At 37.4% G+C, this 20918-nt stretch overlaps 1 protein-coding gene across 1 annotated transcript in view; it reads right to left on the bottom strand.

Moving 5' to 3' along the window:
* The window catches only part of USP32 (ubiquitin specific peptidase 32), a 215336-nt gene that overhangs the window by 91503 nt on the left and 102915 nt on the right, over nucleotides 1-20918 (bottom strand). The window contains exons 3-5 of the mRNA XM_070562389.1: nucleotides 14602-14707; nucleotides 10269-10387; nucleotides 4250-4409 (exon numbers count right to left, since the gene is read on the bottom strand). Coding sequence (XP_070418490.1) covers nucleotides 4250-4409; nucleotides 10269-10387; nucleotides 14602-14707 — 385 coding nt within the window. The remainder of the gene's footprint in view (nucleotides 1-4249; nucleotides 4410-10268; nucleotides 10388-14601; nucleotides 14708-20918) is intronic.

Raw genomic sequence — 20918 nt, 5'->3', positions numbered from 1 at the left:
GATGCAGACACCAGAAAAGCTCTCTGCCCTTCTCCTATTTGCCTAATTTGTAAAAGTGTCTTCCCTACCCCTCTACCAGGAAGGACAGAAGTTAATCACCAGAGACAACCCTATTTCCTTATCAACCTGGAGATAGCATTAGAGAAATGAATCTACATAACAAACCTTATTAACCAGCCCTATTTACCATTAATTTCCACATATATTTGCCTTTCTAAAACCTGCCACTCCCAGAAGTTCAAAGTCCTTTTCCTTCGTCTTGTCAATTCCCCACAAAATTACTGTTCTTTGTTAAGATGCTAGTTAGGCTAAAGTTCATGTTTCAAAACTACATGAAATTACATGTTTCAAAAGCCAAAGAAGAAGAGAATTTCAAGAAAACTGAATGGTCAATAGTGCTAAAGCGTTGCAGATATTAGAAGGCACCATGACCCTAAGAAGAAAGCACTCAGTTTAGAAATTAGGTCATTATTGCAGGTGAAACAATGCATCTACATTAATGTGTTTTAAATAATTCAAGATAAATATTTTTTAACAGGCTAAGGCATCGTAACTTTATTTTTTTATTATTTTTTTTTTTTCTGAGGAAGATCAGCCCTGAGCTAACATCTGCCAATCTTCTCTTTTTGCTGAGGAAGACTAGCCCTGAGCTAACATCCATGCCCATCTTCCTTTACTTTATATGTGGGACGCCTACCACAGCATGGCTTGATGAGCAGTGCCATGTCTGCACCCAGGATGTGAACTGGCAGACCCAAGGCCACCAAAGTGGAACGTGCGCACTTAACCGCTGTGCCATCGGGCCAGCCCCACATTGTAACTTTAGATACTATTAAAAATCCAAAAATCTTCCCAACTGATAAACAACTAAATAGAAAAGATCATTTTCAAATAAAAATGGAGCCACATAATGAGATAACATTTTGAAAATTATTTTGACTGATTAAACTTAAATGTCTGTAATCTTTAATAATACAGTTCTTTCAAAAACAAGCAATGAGCAGTATTTGCATTTGGAAAGTTCTGTTAGAACTAATGTAACTTCAAGCAACTGACAAAGACTCTCTCCTTGACCAAACTCTAGTCTCACTCCTCTGAGCCCTCTTCTCCAGTAGGCCTCAAATTTGGTCCCCATTTTGTCTTTGGCCTGCTCAGCCCAGTCTTAGCAAAGAATCCTGCTAAGTCATCACCCTTGATATCTAATCAAGTTCCTCAAACCTCATCTTTGATGAGTAAGTCCTTAGCCTACCTTTAGCAAGAATCCCCCTAACCTTGTGTTGCCTTAGTAATTTTCCTCCACTGACCCCTTTACCCTGCTCCTTGGTTATAAATTCCCACTTGTCATTGTTATATTTGGAGTTAAGACCTATCTCTCTCCCCTATTGCAATACACTACTGCAAAGTCTTGAATAAAGCCTTCCTTGCCACTATCAGAATAATATTTTCTTTAACATAAGTCCTTCAGTGAAGCAGCCACACTCTTGGCCAATACTAACAGAAAAATAATTTACCATACACTCACAAATGAAAGCAAAAGTTCAGCAGAATATCCATAAGACTGACAACTTAAATTTTTTTTTTAAAGATTTCATCTTTCCTTTTTCTCCCCAAAGCTCCCTGGTACATAGGTGCATATGTTTAGTTGCGGGTCCTTCTAATTGTGGCATGTGGCATGCCGCCTCAGCATGGCCTGTTGAGCAGTGCCATGTCCACACCCAGGAGCCTAACCAGCGAAATCCTGGGCTGACAAAGTGGAGCACACGAACTTAACCACTTCGCCACAGGGCCAGCCCCTGACAACTTAAATATTAATGTAAGTTAGAAACAGCTTAGAGTAAGTATAAAAAGATTCTCTAGTTTTTTGTGCAAAACAATTTTTTTAAAAAGGCTTTCTTGAGGCTGGCCCAGTGGCGTAGTGGTTGGGTTCACACACTCGACTTCAGTGGCCCAGGGTTCGTGGGTTCAGATTCCAGGCACAGACCTGTGCACCACTCATCAAGCCATGCTGTAGGAGCATCCCACATACAAAAAATGGAGGACGAATGCCACAGATGTTAACTCAGTGACAATCTTCCTCAAGCAAAAAGAAGAAGATTGAGAACAGATGTTAGCTCAGAGCCAGTCTTCCCCATCAAAAAAATAAATAAATAAAATAAAAAATAAAAAGGTTTTCCTATCAAAAATAAAGACAAGGGCATGGAACAGCAGTAAAATCAAGTTCACTGTTTATTCATGTCAGAATTTATCAGTCAGAACTTCTGGTAACAACAGGATGAAGATGAGTGGGAAAGTAGCTGGTGTATAATTAGTAGTCAAGTCCCAAGTTATATAAAGCAATAGACACAAATAGTAGTGGACACCCAAGGCCCTATAGTCAGTCAACAAATACTTATTTAAGGCTTGGCACGGAGAAAGAAAGAAAGAATAATACAGACTCTCTATGATTTAAGAAAGATGACATGTACAAATAAATAGAATGCTAGAAATAATTAATACAAGGATAAAAGTGATAAGTTCATTCAAGAAGGTTAAAAAAAGGTGTTATAAGAGTTCAGAGAAAGGAGAGACGCTTTCCCACAGGAAGGAAGAAAAGGTTTCTTGAAAACAAAGGTGCATGTGATTTAAGTCTTCAAGGATGACTATGACTTACAGGGAAAAGGAAAGGCATTCCAGTATTAAGAAATGGCATATGTAAAAGCCCAGCGTAGGTACTTTTCTGTAACCAAAGGAAGGAAGAACAGTAGGAGTTAATACTTAGACCTGTTTATTGGTGGATTGAATAGTGTCCCTCAAAAAGTCACGATCACCTGGAACCTTAGAATGTGAACTTACTTGGAAATAGGGTCTTTGCAGATGTAATGAATTAAGGATCTTGAGGTAAAATCATCCTGGATTTAGGCTGGGTCCTAAATCCAATGACCAGTGTCCTTATACAAAGAGGAGAGAACACAGAAAGACACACAGAGAAAGCCATGTGAAGATGGAGGCATAGATTGGAGCTATGCTGCCACAAGCCAAGCAAAGCCTGGGGTCACCAGAAACTGGCAGAAGCAAGAAAGGATTCTTCCCTAGGGCCTTCAGAGGGAACATGGCTCTGTTAACACCTTGATTTCAGCTTCCAGAACTGTGAGAATAATTTCTGTTGTTTCAGTTTACAAACTGTGGTAATTTGTTACCGCAGCCCTAAGAAACTGACATAGGTTGGTTCAGGACAATTAGCAGAGGGCTACTGTGAAATAATAAGAAACTGTTCTCTGCCCTCGGTTTCTACTAATATTTGGTCTTCGACCAAACTCCTGTAATTTCCTGAGTGACAGAAGTTTCTGACACAGAGTTCCTAAATCCCTTGGAATTTCCTGGGTAGAAATTTTGTTCTAATGCCTGAGGTGATTCTTGGTGGGCTCCTGGATGGGAGCTGGTCACCAGAAAGACCAAACCATAATTAGAAACTTGGAACTTCCAGCCCCACTCACCATTCTCCGGAGAGGGAAGAGGAGCTGGAAATTGAGTTAATAATCAATCATGACTATGTGATGAAGGCTCCATGAAAATCCCAAAAGTACAGGGCTCAGAGAGCTTCTGCGGTGGTTAACACATCTATGTGCCAGAAAGATTGGCACATCCCAGCTCCACGGGGACAGAAGTTCCCGTGCTTGGCACACTTCCAGACCTCGCCCTACATATCTCTTCATCTGCTGTTCATCTGTATTCTTTAACATATCCTTTATTATATAATAAATCAGTAAACATAACTGTGTCCCTGAGTTCTGCGAGCTATTCTAACAAGTTATCAAATCCAAGGAGAGGGTCATGGGAACCTCTAATTAATACCTGGTTGGTCAGAAGCATAGGTGACAACTTGGACTTGTGATTGGCATCTGAAGTGGGGGGCAGTGGGGCAGTCTTGTGGGACTGAGCCCTAAACCTATGAGGTCTGTGCTAACCTGGGTAGACAGTGTCAGAATTGAACTGAACTGTAGGATACCCAGTCGGTGTCACAGAGCACTGGAGAATTGCTAGGTGTGGGGGAAAAAACCCACACATTTGGAGTACAAAAGTATTGAGTGAAGAGACAAAAAATAGACAGTTTTCCTTTTCAGCTATGTACTCAATGCTCCAGCGTTTCATTTTACTACACGTTGGAAGAAAAAAATCACTGATAATAAATTTCTCCTTTATAGGCATATTCTCATATTATTAGGCAATTGTATTAAAAAGTGACAGAAAACAATGAAATGTCATTACTTACAATGTGTAACCCCAGCCAGAGTTTGGTAGAAAGTGGGAGTATCACTATCATCAGTGAGGGTCACATATACACCTCCAGACAGTAGCCAACGAGAGAAGGTAAAAGCATCTTTGTTTAGAAGAAGCCAATTTCTAAACTTTTCGTAGTTTACCTTTTCACCCTAAAATTAAAACAAGAAAACATAAATTGAGTCAAATTTTAAAGTATCTTACTTGGAACTTGTACAACTTGAAATCTGCAATTAGTTGACATTTATCTCTCTACCATCTACAAAGAAAGGATTATCTAAATAACACCACAGGCTACATACTTGGAAATCAAACTGTTTTCAAAAATAATTGTACCTCAGAACTTCCATCTGCATAAAATCTATAGGCTAACTGCAAATTATTTCATCAATTCATCAAAGCAGTGCATTGCTACTAATAAGCCACATTTTATTTGCTAAGGTATACCCTGAAAACAGTATACAGCATTTCTTTCAATATGTAATAAAGACAATTTTTCACTTGCCTTATTCAGCCTTCTCAGCACCTCAACCTCAGTCATAACTGATATATTTTAATTAACTATGTATGAATTAAAATGCTCTCTTATATTTCATTGGCGAATTAAAAACAAATATCCAGGAGTCCTGCTCCAGAAGGCATCAGTGAAAACATGTATTCACAAGTCAACTAGAATACAAAAAGAAGCAAGTAGATTTCTATTTCTTTGCTTTCTTTCCAAGGATTTGTCTTGTTAAATCTCTGGGGGGGGAAGTGTCCATGCTGAGAAAGAACATCACATGGCTGTGCAAGTCAATCTCTTTGGAAGACAAAAGGACCTAGGTTGAGCGAGGGCCAGATGTTTCTATGAGGAAAAGGGAGAAGCAACCCACATGGAAATATAATGAAAAATGATTGAGGAGCCTAGTAGCTCTAATCATGATATGGATATTAAAGGGATACAAACTTATAACTTAAAAGAGGTATGCTAAAAACAATTTCTACATTGTTGAGTAGCATCCAAATTAAGTACAGCAATATGCTTAGCCTAGCAGTTTCAGAACATTTAACAGTGCAACCCAAATAATCAAGACAATATATACAGTTTTTCTAAATGGAAGAATATGGTATTCAAACTTACTTTAGGGACACATGAGGACATTGCCAACATGTTTAGAGATTAGGGATCATACCCATATTCTTTCTCTACCCCATGTTTAGTCTAGAAAGAGGGTTAGCAGTATAAGTTCCACAAGCTGACACTCATTTTACATATGTTAACATCTCTGACATTGGCATAGGTCTTAAAATTAATGGTATCCTTCAATTATAACTGTCAGCTTTTTTCTTTTTATAATACATAAAGGTGCATCTTATAATCAATGATATCTTAGATTCAGTGAAACATGGCAGTTTCAATGGTTTCAGTGAAGGAAAGAGGTTGTTATAAGATGCACTTTCATGTACCACCAAGAAAAAAAAAAGCTGGCAATTATAATACATACTTCTACCCCTTCACATATAGTTAATATTTATTGAGTATTTACAATGCCTTAAGCACCGCTCTAAACATTTTATATTAATTTAATCTTCAAAGCAACCCCCTATATGAGATACGATTATCACCCATCCCCATCTTACACATGAGAAAACTGAGACACCAAAAAGTTAAGTAATCTGTCCAAGGTTACACAGTGGCAAAGACAGGAATGAACCCAGATAGTCTACACTCCAAAGTCTCTGTGCCTAAGCTATATACCACACTGCCTGGACAACTCAGTGAAATATAAAGTAATCTCTGAAATCCACCTGCCCATTGGGATCACTCCATATAACTGGTAGCACCAAAATTCCATCTGTCGAACCTGACTTTTTATGTTTTTGAGTCATAGATCTCTTCTAAAAAAGGAAGCAAAAGGAAAAGTCTCCTTTTATAAACTGTCATAATAGCAGTCTAGAAAAAAATTTCCAATACTATAAAAGGCAATTAAAAATAAACAGACTCGTGAAACTGATACATCTTTGAAGAACAATATAAAATAGGAATTTCCACTTTAAGAATCAACAATCAAAAAAAATATTCAGTAAGAAAAAAAAATACAACTCCTATGTGGATTTCCTTTATAACTTCATCTGTCAAGATTAATAAAGGACAGGACAGAAAAAGCTGAGAACCATTCTATGCCACTTAAATCTAAGTGCTAGGTCCACATAAGCTTTATAGTTTTGGGGTGCTTTTTAGGAATGCAAAAAACAATGTAAAGCATTGTTACGGAAGGTCCGAATAAGCCTATTCTAATATTAAGTGGGCTCTGGTGGTCTAGTGGCTAAGATTCAGCACTCTCACTGCAGCGGCCTGAGTTTGTTTCCTGGTCAGGGAATCACACCACCTGTCTGTCAGTTGTTACACTGTGGCAGCTGTGTGTTGCTGTGATGCTGAAAGCTATGCCATCAGTTTTTTCTTTTTTTTTTTTGAGGAAGATTAGCCCTGAGCTAACATCTACTGGCAATCCTCCTCTTTTTGCTAAGGAGGACTGGCCCTGAGCTAACATCCATGCTCATCTTCCTCTACTTTGTATGTGGGATTCCTACCACAGCATGGCTTGCCAAGCAGTGCCATGTCCACACCTGGGATCCAAACCAGCGAACACCAGGCCGCCAAAGTGGAACATGCGCACTTAACCACTGCGCCCCTGGGCCAGCCCCACCATCAGTTATTTCAAATACTAGCAGGGTCACCCATGGTGGACAGGTTCCAGCAGAGCTTCTAGACTAAGATAGACTAGGAAGAAGAACCTGGCCACCCACTTCCAAAAAAATTGGCCATGAAAGCAGCAGAGCATTGCCTGATATAGAGCAGGAAAATGAGAGGATGGTGCAAAAAGACCAGGCAGGGTTCTAGTCTGCTGTACACAGGGTCACTAGGAGTCAGAATCAACTCCACGGAACTAACAAAAAACATAAGTAGGGGCCAGCCCAGTGGTTAGCAGTTAAGTTCGCATGCTCCCCTTCGGCAGCCTGGGGTTTGCCAGTTCAAATCCTGGGCGCAGACCTATGCACTGCTTATCAAGCCATGCTGTGGCAGGCATCCCACATATAAAGTAGAGGAAGGTGGGCACAGATGTTATAACGCTCAAGGCCAATCTTCCTCAGCAAAAAGAGCACGATTGGTGGTAGAAGTTAGCTCAGGGGTAATTTTCCTCAAAAAAAAAATAAAAAAGTAAGTAAATTGATATTGAAACATGGTAACTTGAAAACAAAAGGTCTGGACACAATCACCAGACACAGTACTCAAAATTTACAGCAGGTAAATATATCAAATAGTTAAATAAAATTAGCTGATTTACAGTATTAGTTTTTTACCAACCATTAAGTATCTAATTATTTACATAGCCATAAACATGAGTATTCCAAAATCTTGGCCTCTCATTTCTTTGATCTTTCCCCTTCCAAAAATCTTGTCCTTCATACACTACCTCAGCCATTTACCACCATAGCCTTATAATCTTTTATTAGAATAACCGTTCCCCTTCCCATAAACGTAATTTTAAGCATTCCACACTCCCCATCACAATTTCCTCTTATAAGCACGCTTCTGTGAGTGTCACTTGACATTTCAGTTTATTTGACATTGTTAAACACCCCTTCCTCTTGAAACATTTTCATCACTTGTCTTCCAGGACACCAGTCTCTTCTGGCTCTCCTCACAGGCTATTCCTTAGGCTCCTGTTTTGATTCCTCTTCATCTTGCCAATCTCTAAACACTAGAGTACAGGACTCAGTCTTCCAATCTGTTTTCTACCTAAATTTACTCCTAGATGACCTCATCCTCATCTATAAGCCAACAAATCCTTCTGAACTCCAACTTATGTCAAAAAGCGTAAGTGACAACTCCACTTAAATGTCTAATATGATTCTCAAATTTAATTACGTCCTAAACCTCTCTTGGTATCAAAACCCCAAACCTCCCTCTCCAGAAGTCTTAGCCATCTGTTAACAGCAACTCCGTTCATTTACTAAATCAGGCTAAACACCTTAGTCATTCTCTTCTTTTTCTGTGACAGCCCATAATCAATATAAGAAAACAGCCTGTCAACTCTACCTTCAAAATAAATGCAGAATCTAAAAACTTCTCATCACCTCACTGCTACACCATGATTTAAATGATCATCTCCTCTTACCTGGATTATTCAGATATCTCAGTTGGACTCTGTTCAGACTACCTCCCACATAAGAGCCAAAAGGATCATGTTAAAAAAAAAAAAAACATATATTCCTCTGCTCAAAACCCTCTAATGGTTTCCATCTCACTCACGGTGAAAGTTAAAGAACTCACACTGTCCTACAGGGACATATATAACCTCCTCAACCTCTGTAACTTCACTTTCTACTATTCTCTTGTTCACTCTATTCCAGCTAAACTGGCCTCTCTGATGTTCCTTGGACGTGTCAAACGTACTCGCCTCGGGGCCTTTGCTGTATTCTCTTCATGGAAAGTGTTCCCCCCAGATATCTGCCTGGTTTTACCTTTCACTTCCTTTAAATTCTTTGTTCAAAGGTCACTTTATCTGACAAGGCTTTCCTAACTGTCCTAGACAAAATACTGACACTCAGCTTTTCCCTCCCTATTACTACCTATCCCTCTTACTCTATTTTCCCATGTAGCACTAATTATCATCTAACACATGTACCTGCTATTGTGCCTAAATTTTAGAGAACTGGATGGTTACCACATTTAATTCCCATATATAAAATGGGAATGTCTGCATAAACCTTATCAAAATGAAAAAATATACATTCTCCCTGAAAATGAGCAGAGTATTAATGCATTTGACATCTCTGTGAAAAATCTAATTAATCAGGCCTGCAAAGGTTACTCTTTTTTCTGACCAGCAAACTTGTATTCTTGGAGGAAAAAAACCATTGCCTAGTTTGTCTTGAAGTACTGAAATACTATCACAGCAACTTCCAGTCAATATGTCAGAACCAAACACGCAGGAGGCCAGTCCTTTTGCACGAAACACATAGAAATGCTAAGTAAAATCTAATATCATAACCTCTACCAAAAATTGCACAGTCAAGCTCAAAAGCAAGAGAGAGAGATCTCCAAGTGCTATCGACATAGAGGAAACTCAAAACCAGAGTGGTGAAAAGCTAAGCCAGAGAGTCCAAAGAGACATTAGAACAAGATATACGCATAAGGCTAGCATATTGATAATATATGCCTATCTAGTTAGGAAGGTGACTAAACTGAAGAATAAAAATACCTGAAGAATAAAAACTACCTGAATAAATCCAAGAGCAGAGAAGGACTGTCATATCTATAAAATGAAACTGGGCCAAAAAGTCACCCATAAGAAATCATGCAGCATTGAGTACTGCAGGAAAGGGTCAGAAACTTCTAAAAGGGTTTTACTCTACCATCTCTAGGAACTTTTCCCAAATTAGTAGACCCCTGAAAAGGAAAAAAAAGAATTTTCTCTGTAAAAGATACACATTTTCTATTGTTTAAGTTTTGGACAATGAAAACATATTATTGATGAAAACAGAAAAAATGACAAATTTTTTAAACCCAAACATGCCACTATACAAATCACCTAATTAAAATAAAGGATAAAATAGGCCTTGATGGGTCATAGAGGTCACAGAATGGTTCAAGGCCAATAAGTGATATACTTACATGTTCATGATGAAAAGCAATGACACTACAACATGAGCAATCTCAGGTTCCTGCAGGATTACTTCTGTGTGTATGTTGGTGTGTGTGTATGAGTGTGTATCATTATATCATAAGTATAGACAGTTGCCTTTACAGTAGAATTGGGAGTTTTCAGATTTACACGTATAGCAGTAATAAGTGTCATGGACCTTTGAGCATAGCACATAAATAGTTGAAACATCGATCGTTAAATACAAAAATGTCAAGAATATGCTGAACATAAACATTAATTCATCATAGCTAAACTCATTATACAACTAAGAGTTAATACTCTGTCAACAGGTAGGGATGAAATGTAAATCTTTAAACATACCTCTGAGAAACATTTCCTGAGTGTATCTGGGACTTTACCATCCACCAAATGAAGCATTCTTTCCATTTCTTCCCGTATAACATAGCTCCCGGATTCACTTGCAAAAAGACTAAAAATGTCTAGGAGAAAGAAAGAGCATTTTATAAATATATAACTTATTACTAAAAAAAAAAAAATAGCAATGCAAATTAAAAGAGCAATGTGTCATCTTTTCAAACACACTAAATTTGCAAAAATGTTTAGGTGTGACAATACAAAGGGTTAGCAATAAATTGGAAGAAACAGGGACTCTTATACACTGCTAATGAGAGTGTAAATTACTGCAATCACTTTGGAGAGTAACCTGACAAAACCTAATGAGGGTGAACATGTATGCTAAAAACTCAACTTCTAGGCAACTCCACTTCCACCCTTGAGCAACTTTAATACATGTGCATGAGGTACAACAATGTTAGCTGGAGTACTGTTTGTAACAGCAAAATTTAGGGAAAAAAGACAAATGTCTATCAAGAAGAAAATAGGTAAACTGAGATACACACACACACACACACACACACACACACACCATGAAATACTATCATAATAGAATAAAGGAACTGTTTCAAGATGGATAAATATCAAAATTATTGAGGGAAAAAGCAAATTCCAAAATAATCTATATAGTATACCATTTATTTAAAAGTTTAAAATCTACAAAACAGGTGAATATATGCTTAAGGATATATAAAAATGTCACAAATATAAGAGACCTGCATGAGGAACGAAAGCTCACCAAATTCATAAGAGTAGTTACCTCTGTGAAAGGAAGAACAGGGATGGATGAGACCATGGAGGATACAGAGAGAGAGCCTCACCCTGGCTGTAATATTTTATTTCTTAAAAAACAAGATCTGGGACAAATATGATACAATATTAAGAAATAGTAAAGCTGAGTGGAGGTATATATTATATGTATGTTTGAAATACTGCTATTATGGGTTGAACTGCATCCCCCAAAAAGATATGTTGAAATCCTAACCTCTGGGTACTTATGAATGTGACCTCATTTGAAAAGATAGAAGATAGAGGATGGAAGAGACATTCCATCTCTCTGAAGGCCCACCAGGTTCCACTACCTGCCCTTCTACATCTCATCGCCGATTCCCTTAGGAGGAATATTTGATGGAGGGCTCTGACCATCTGTTCAGAGTTGATTTGTAAGCTCCCAAAAGATTCTGAAGTCCTAACCCCAGTACCTGTGAATGTGACCTTATTTGGAATAGGGTCTTTACAGATGTAATCAAGTTAAGATGAAGTCATTAGGGTGGGCCCTAATCCAATATGAATGATTATAAGAAAAGCAGGCAGACGCAGTTGGAAGAAAGCCATGTAATAACATAGGCAGAGATTGAAGTCACAGAACACCAAGGATTGACAGCCATCACAAGAAGTTAGGAAGAAGGAAGATTTCTTCCCTACAGGTTTCATAGGGAGCCAAGGCCCTCTAACATCTTAATTTTGGACTTCTGGCCTCTAGAACTATGAGATAATAAATTTCCATTGTTTTAAACCACCCAGTTTGTGGTACTTTGCTATGGCAGCCCTAGAAAATCAATACAATTGTATAACAAAAATGATGAAAATTTTTAAATGTATGTTTATGTTTATGACCCCCAAAACTGTTATTGTTGATTACTGGCTGCCTGGAGCCAGAGTATGTGTTTGTTGGTAGAGAGATGCTAATTTGAAAAAACCAGGATCACAGTTAAATACCAATACATAAAATTGGGTTTATGGACGTGCATTATCTTGATTGTGATAATCTGGGTATGTACATGTTTCAAAACATATCAAAATGTACACTTTATATATGTGCATTTTATTGTATGTCAATTACCACAATAAAATTGTAAAAAATAAAACAGATTAAGAAGAACAGTCTAAATTCAGGAGTAAGAAGGAACATTCTGAGAAGTTTAGAAGTAGCCAAGAGGGCAGGTTAGAAAAGGAAGAAGGAAGAGAGAAAGACTCAGTATCCAGTGGCCAAGGCTAAAAATCTAGGAATTTTTGGAACAAAATGTTATACTCAGTGTAATATAAATACCTTCTTTTACTTCCCCTGAGAAATTTTAAATAAAATTTACATTGTTTCCTATTACTTTTGGTAAGAGCAAATTTGTCTTTGGGGAGCTCAAAGAAAAGAATGAGGGGACAAAAGATATTATAAACAATTGAATGAATAAAAATTAAGTAAATAAATGCATATCCTAAGAAACACAGATGAACAATGATCAACTAAAGTTATCTTCCCTTTCACATTTAGACGGTAAATGGTGCCCTCTCATTATAACATTTCCCTGCTTAGTAGAATTTAAAGGTCATGGATGAGGTGCCATCCACTTCTGGGCTTAGATAATTCAACTAATAAAATTAACTTTTGAAGTTAAAAGTAAAACCATTAAAAAAAATTAAATCTTTTACCAAGAATTTGTATAAAATATTATCAAGGAAGAGAACTTTTGGTTCTATTTGTGAAGTAGGGTAAGAATAGATTGTTAAGCCTATGTCATCAGAATTTTTTTAAATAACAGCTTTATTGAGATGGAATGCACGTCCTATATAATTCACCCTTTAAAGTGTATAATTCAGTGTTTTTTTAGTATATTTACAAGGTTGTACAATCATCACCACTGTCTAATTCCAGAACATTTTCAACCCCAAAAGAAACCCCATATTCATTAGCAGTTACTTTCCATTTCCCTCTCCCCCTAGCCTCTGGCAACTACTAATCTACTTTCTGTCTCTATGAATTTGCCTAATCTGGACATTTCACATATAGTCATTCCTTGGTATCTACAGGGGATTGGTCCCAGGACCCCTCAAGAAGACCCAAACCCGCAGATGTTCAATCCCTTATATAAAAAAGTGTACTATTTACACAAAACCTACACACATCCTCCCACATACTTTAAATCATCTCTAGATTACTTCTAATACCTAGTACAATGTAAATGCTATGTAAGTAGTTGTTATACTGTTTTGTTTAGGGAATAATGACAAGAAAAAGAAGTCTGTATATGTTTGGTACGGACACAACCATAGTAGGCCTTTGTCGATCTGCGGTTAGGTGAACCTGAGAATGCAGAAGCTGGGGATACAGAGGGCCAACTGTAAATGGAATTATACAATATGTGGCGTATTTTGACTGGCAGTTATCATTTAGCATAATGTTCTCAGGTTCATCCATGTTGTAGCATGTATCAGTACTTTATTCCTTTTTATTATTGAGTAATATTCTGTTGTATGGATATATCATATTTTGTCTATGTTGAATGCATCAGTTGGTGGATATTAGGGTTGTTTCTATTTTGTGACTATTATGAACAGTGTTGCTATGAACATGTTATATTTTTTTTAATGAATATATGTTTTCAATTATCTTGGGTACATATCTAGAAATGGAACTGTTAGGTCATATGATAACTTGACGTTTAATAGTATGAAGAACTGCCAAACAGCTTTCCAAAGTGGCTGTACTTTTTTACACACTGAGCAGCAATGATTGAGGACTACAACTCTTCTACATCCCACATCCTCACCAACACTGTTTTCTGTCTTTTTCATTTTAGCCGTCCTAGTGGAGGTGAAATGATACCTCATTGTAATTTTAATTTACATTTCCCTAATAACTAATTATGTTGAGCCTTTTTTCAAGTGCTTATTGGCCATTTGTATATCTTCTTTAAAAAAATATCAATTCAGGGTCTGGCCCCGTGGCCAAGTGGTTAAGTTTGTGTGCTCCGCTGCAGCAGCCCAGCGTTTCACCAGTTCAGATCCTGGGCGCAGACATGGCACAGCTCATCAAGCCATGCTGAGGTGGCATCCCACATGCCCCAACTAGAAGGACCCACAACTAAAAAATATACAACTATGTACCAGGAGGTTTTGGGGAGAAAAAGGAAATATAAAATCTTAAAAGAAAAAAAAATTAATTCAAATCCATGGCCTGTCATCAGAATTTTGAGGTTAATTATTTTGTACACAGATGTAGTATTAGCATTTTGAAATAATAAAAGTACTGGGGCTGGCCCCATGGTTGAGTGGTTAAGTTCGCATACTCCGCTTTGGCAGCCCAGGGTTTCGCCGGTTCGGATCCTGGGCATGGACATAGCACTGCTCATCAAGCCATGCGGAGACAGCATCCCACATAGCACAACCAGAGGCACTCACAACTAGAGTATACACCTATGTACTGGGGGGTGTTGGGGAGAAGAATAACAAAAAAGAAAAGAAAAGAAGATTGGCAACAGTTGTTAGCTCAGGTGCCAATCTTTAAAAAAAAAAAAGTACTTACATTTTGCTTTCTCTTCATCTCTGCCTCTTGTAAGAAGGACAAGTCCAACTATTAAGTTATTAAAGTGCAATCCTTTGGATGTTCCACCAAAAGAACAGTAAATCACCTAGGAAAAAAATGATAAAGCCAACTTTAGACGTTTCAGTTGTTGAGGAATTTGAGGCTGATGTCACCTTTAACAGATCCTGTCTCCGTCTCCAAACAAGGCCCTGGTAAACTTTAGTGAAATGATAAGTTTCTCCCTCTTCTTCCTCTTGTACACCTTATTGCCGCACTCAGCTGACAGTGTTCGTCGCACTATACAGTATCTATTCTAAAGTATATATATCGCTGGCTCACACACTGAATATTTATTCTTTCTCTTTGGAGTCCTTATCAAGGTCCAAGAAGATAAAGGTCCTCCTCTTCAATAGCCCCAATGATGTAATAAAAATTTTGTACAATTACAGAACTTCCTTCAGCTTCTGTAAAACTTATACACATCTTGATTTGAAAGATTGACATTCTCTAACTGAACGCTCAGAAATACAATGGCAATCATATTACAATAAGACCCCTCACCCACCTCCACCATTGTGTTAGCAAACACTCAGGAATAAATAACAGCAGTCTACTGCTGGGGGAGAAGGAAGAGTATGGTGAGAGACCCTCTCTGAGGTATAGTAACAATGAGAAAATAAAATCAAAACTTAAAAGTAGAGCAGACATTAGAAAAATCCTCCAGCAAATGACCCCTCACCCTAAAAAAAAGGTAACCCTAGACTGGAATTTGAAGTCTATAGTGCACTGTGGGTAACCATAGCAACACAAAATACAGCTCAACTACAGACTAGACTGACCCAACTACTCATGCTAAAGATCTAGCCAGGCATAAATACTATTTAGCTTACTCTCTTCTGTCCTATACAAAATATCCATCTTTCAACCACAAATTATAAGTCACACAAGGAAGCAAAGAACAAAAACCCAACATACTGACAAAGGAAAAACATGGGAACAGAGTTCAATAAAGCTTTAGAATAGCTCAATAGTAAACTTAACAGAATTGACTAGGAGATTATCCAAAATGAAACACAGAGGGGAAAAAAATGTGGGAGCAGGAGGGAACAAAAGAGAAAATCCAAGAGCTGTGGGACAATATCAAATATTTAACATACATGTAGTTTGAAATTTTAAAAGTAAAAGAGAACAGGGAGAAGAAATCTCTGAAGAGATAAAGGTTGAGAATTTTCCAAAACTAATAAACACACAAAACCATAGACAGAAGTTGTTCAGAGAAAAGGCAGGATAAATCACACCTCTAGCCCTCAAAAACTAACCACCCAAATCATATTCAAACTACTCAAAACCAAAGATAAAAAGAAAATGTTTAAGGTAACCACAGATAGATAACTTTAGAAATATTTCTCATCAAAAACCACATACGCCAGAAGACAGTGAAGTCACATGTCTAAAGCATTAAAGGAGGGGCAAGCCCGGTGGCACGGCGATTAAGTGCGCACGTTCCGCTTCTCAGCGGCCCAGGGTTCACCAGTTTGGATCCCGGGTGCGGACATGGCACCACTTGGCAAAAGCCATCCTGTGGTAGGCATCCCATGTATAAAGTAGAGGAAGATGGGTATGGATGTTAGCTCAGGGCTAGTCTTCCTCAGCAAAAAGAGGAGGATTGGCAGCAGTTAGCTCAGGGCTAATCTTCCTCAAAAAAAAAAAGCACTAAAAGAAAAAAAACTGAGAATCCTATACCTAGCAAAAATATCTTTCAAAAAGAAAGGAAAAACAGACTTTTTCAGGAAAATAAAATAGAGAAGTCAATACCAGCAAACCTGCACTACATAAAAGAGCAAAAGAAAATACTTCAGGCTGAAGGAAATATGATACAGATACACGTACCTATAAAAGAAATAAAGTAAAAAATGGAATAAATGAAGGTAAATATAAAATGTTCTTTTCTTATTTTTAATTGTTCTAAGAGATAACTGACTGTCTACAGAAATAATAGTAAAAATTTAACGTGTTCATAGTACAAGTAAAACCACAACGCAAGACAACAGCACAGAAGATGGGAGAGAGAAATTGGAAGTATACTGTTATATACTACACATACAATGGTATTATACTACACCACCCATCTCCATCTTTATATTGCCAGTCAACAAGAAATTACTTAATCATAGCACTACAGTGTTTAACTCAACATTAAAGCCATTGATAAATTTTTGTTTTTATAATAGTAAAAACAATAGCTAACATTTAAATGCTTATCACGTGGCATTTAACTGTTGTCATAAGTGCTTTACCAGTATTAAACCTCAAGATGATTCCATGAGGAAGGGATTACTGGTGTCTCCATTTTATGTCTGAGGAAAACTAGAGCCCAAGGAGATTAAGTAACTTGTCCAAAGTCATACATCAATGAAGTGGCAGAGTCAAGATTCACACCTAGGCAAGACAGGTTCCTGAAACTGAACTCTCAACCACTTCATAGTTCTACAGAACAATTATATACATTCTCTAGTGTTATATGAAATGAGGGACATCGCCAGTAAATGTTTCACCATTTTGGTGAAATCTATTGAAGATTAAATTAAGAAATTTCCAACAACCACAATTTATAAACACTATGTCTGTGGCGTCTCTTTTCCCCTCACTTTAACTTGATTACGCAGTCTCTTCACTTTTGACCACTTCATTGACTTTAACACAAGGTGAGTAAAGAAGTGAGGATAAAATTAACCAAGAAATTGAGGTTAAGATATGAGTTTTAGTTTTGCAAGCATTTGTAAAATGTAGAAGATTTTGTTGTGACTACATTTGGTTGGAATGATAGAATATACTGGTACCTCATTCCCAAAATGTAAGAACACCAACAACCTTCTAAAACAGCGAATTCAAAAGTTCACTTGACAGATGAGGAAAGGAGGCCCAGGAAAAATCACCGTATTTCCTGAATTCTAAGACGTATTTTCCACCTTTTATTAAGGTTCCAGTAATCATCATGCACCTAACACATCTAAAGTGTAGTATCTTTTTTTTCATCCTCAAAAAAGATTTTTAAAGCAACGGTCACCTTACAACTGACAATGCTTTAACATTTACAAAATATTAAGTATCATGCTCATTACTATTCAGCTTTGTTTTTAGGATTGACGATAGGGAGTGTGCACAGGACAGCAAGGATATTTTGATGCTACTTTTTAAAAAGCAAATTTAAAAAGTTAATTATTATTATTATAACTTGTTATAAGATCTTTATTTAAAAATCCCTCCAATAATTTCCTGTAGCTATTAAAGAACAAAGGAGAATAAAAACAGATATTTTCTTAAACATTTGGTAGCCATGAATATCCAGACTGAGATTTGGCGTACTGTTGTACTAATGTATAACATTGATGCTTGTGGTAATGATCTCACTAGCCTCCTTTCAGATAATGATATCACCCCGGTAAATAATATGATTAGTTCAGAAGAGAGGGAAATTAGTCTGCGTTTTCAAAGAGAAAGACTTAACAGTATAATATATCAAGAACACACCTCTTGTCATATAGTCAAAAGGTTAAAAAAGGGCAGATGTGTGTAGGTCTCCAGAGTTAAGGAAAGGTTGTGCTGTCCTTCAATTGCTGTTCTATAGCCCTGGTCCTTCTCCTTCCACTGTCTTTTGGATATAAGGTACAAGGGCATTCCACTATTCCTTGGGGAAGTAGTAAGTAATGGATACTGTTTCATATCACGGCTTTTGGAACCAGTATGACCTGGATTTGAAGACAGGCTTCATTAATTTACCAGCTATGTGATCTTGGGCAAATCATTTAACTTCCTGAGCCTCAGTTCCATTCCATTACACATAGGTAGAAGCAATGCGTCACAAGTCTTCTCATTCTAGGACCCAGGCTGAAGAGCAGCCCCTGTGTAGGAAATGCTATTATCAGGGCAAAAGGGAGAAGTCAGAGTTTGACTCCATTTAGTAAATTGTGAGAATTAATTCAGCTCAACGAGCTCATGACTTTTGCCTTGGAAAATATTTTTCCTCAGTAAACTCTATTGCACCTTTTAAACTGCTTGATTAATAGTCAATAGAACCAAATTACTGTTCTCAAACTTTCATTTTATTTCACATAATTTTCATGAGGACCAATACTTTTCCATTTATATTTTTAATGAAGATTTGATTCATCAGTTTTTTTTCCATATCAAAAATTTTTCTGTGCTATCTTTTGAAGATGTTATTTCTACCAAATCCAATTTTCTCACATCAAATTTAGCAGATCTAAATTTGTTAATGAAGAATTGATTTTTCTGGAAATGTCTAAACAACACTCTTATTCTGTGCTTTAAAAAAACCTGCTATACAGTTTTTATTAATTTGATATGTAAATATTTTATTATGCATCTCTACAAGATATCCTTAAAATATAATCATAATACCATTATCACACTAAAAAAACCTGTCTCTCCAAAATTCATATGTTGAAACCCAATGTGAGGTGGGACCTTTGGGAGGAAATTAGGTCATGAGGGCAGAGCTCTCATGAATGGGATTTGTATCCTTAAATTAGAGGCCTGAAAGAGCTCCCTTGCCCCTTCTGCTATGTGAGGACACAGTGAAAAGTCGGTCACCTATGAAACAGGAAGTGGGCCCTCACCAGACAGTGAACCCTAATCTTGGACTTCCAAGCCTCTAGAACTGTGAGAAATAAATTTCTGTTGTTTATAAGCACCCCAGAACATGGTATTCTATTATAGCAGCCCAAATGAATTGAAATAAAAACAAAAATTCCTTAGTATCAAATATCTAGTCAGTATTCAAATTACCCCAATTGTCTCATAATTCTTTTCAATTTGTTTATTCAAATCAGGATCTAAAATATATTATAGTTGGTTGCTAATCTCTTAAGTCTCCCAGTCTATAGCCTTTCTTTCTCTCTCTCTTCTTCCTACCCTCTCTCTTTTTCCTCACAATTTTTTTTTTGAGGAAGATTAGCCCTGAGCTAACTACTGCCAATCCTCCTCTTTTTGCTGAGGAAGACTGGCCCTGAGCTAACATCCATGCCCATCTTCCTCTACTTTATACGTGGGATGCCTACCACAGCATGGTTTTTGCCAAGTGGTGCCATGTCCGCACCTGGGATCTTAACCAGCGAACCCCAGGCCGCCGAGAAGCGGAACGTGCGAACTTAACCGCTGCGCCACTGGGCCGGCCCCTTTCCTCACAATTTATTTGCTGAAGAAACTAAGATGTTTGTGCTGTGGAGTTTCCCAAAGTCTGCATTTTATTGATTGTATCTTCTGTCCTCTATTTTCCTGTGAAGGGGTAGTTAGATCCAGAGAACTGATCAAATTTAAATTATATTTTTTGGCAAGAACCATCTCCCAGTTGGTGCTATTGTGCCTCCATCAGGAGACAAATAATGACTGCTTATCTCTCATTTTGTCATATTAGTAGCCACTGATGATCACTGCCTAGATTCATAAATTCATTAAAGGCTAAAAACACTGGTAATTATAATTCTACCATTCTTTTGTTTATTGGCTGGAATACTTCTAAAAAGAGAAAACTCCCCTAATCGACTATTTGGTCATCGTGGGGTATACTTAGTATAGAACCACCAGAATAAATGTTTGATTCTTTTCCTTCATTAGCCATTTTTTTTAAATGATGAGTAGCGTTCCCAGCATCTTTCAAAGGCATCCGTGCAGAAAGAAAAAAAAAATACGGAAGACCAGAGACTACTATTCTTAGGTCAGCTTGCAAGTTTGACCCTTGACTGACATGTGTGAACTTGAATTTCAGGAAGGTTTCCACTATTACCTAAACGTTAAATGTGGCTAACTGCCTAAACTGTTTGTACAAACAATGCGGTTTATGCTCAACACCTGCTTTCCTTTTGGAAGTCTGGAATTTTGGTATGTGAAAGGTAATGAGTACCTACGTGATCAGCCCCAACAAAAACCCTGGGCACTGAGTCTCTCTTAATGAACTTCTCTGATAGACAACATTTCACACCGATCGTCACAACCTATTGCTAGAGGAAATAAGTGCATCCTGTGTGACTCCACTGGAAGAAGACTCTTGGAAGCTTGCACCTGGTTTCCTCCAAACTTTGCCCCATACGTCTTTACTGATTTTGCTTTGTATCCTTTTTTATAATAAATCACAGCAGTGACTACGACTATATGCTGAGTCCTATATAGGAGTCCTAGTGAATCACGAATCTGGGGGTGGTCTTGGAAACCTCTGACAGTGTCCAAAGAGGGTATTTTTTAAAATATCATTATTTGATATGTTTCAATTTCCTTATAATTATCCTTACTCCCATTGC

Source organism: Equus przewalskii, chromosome 10 (assembly GCF_037783145.1).
Source record: "Equus przewalskii isolate Varuska chromosome 10, EquPr2, whole genome shotgun sequence".
Taxonomy (NCBI): Eukaryota; Metazoa; Chordata; class Mammalia; order Perissodactyla; family Equidae; genus Equus; species Equus przewalskii.
The sequence above is the reverse complement of the archived record's forward strand: the minus strand, read 5'-3'. Positions and strand labels throughout refer to the sequence as shown.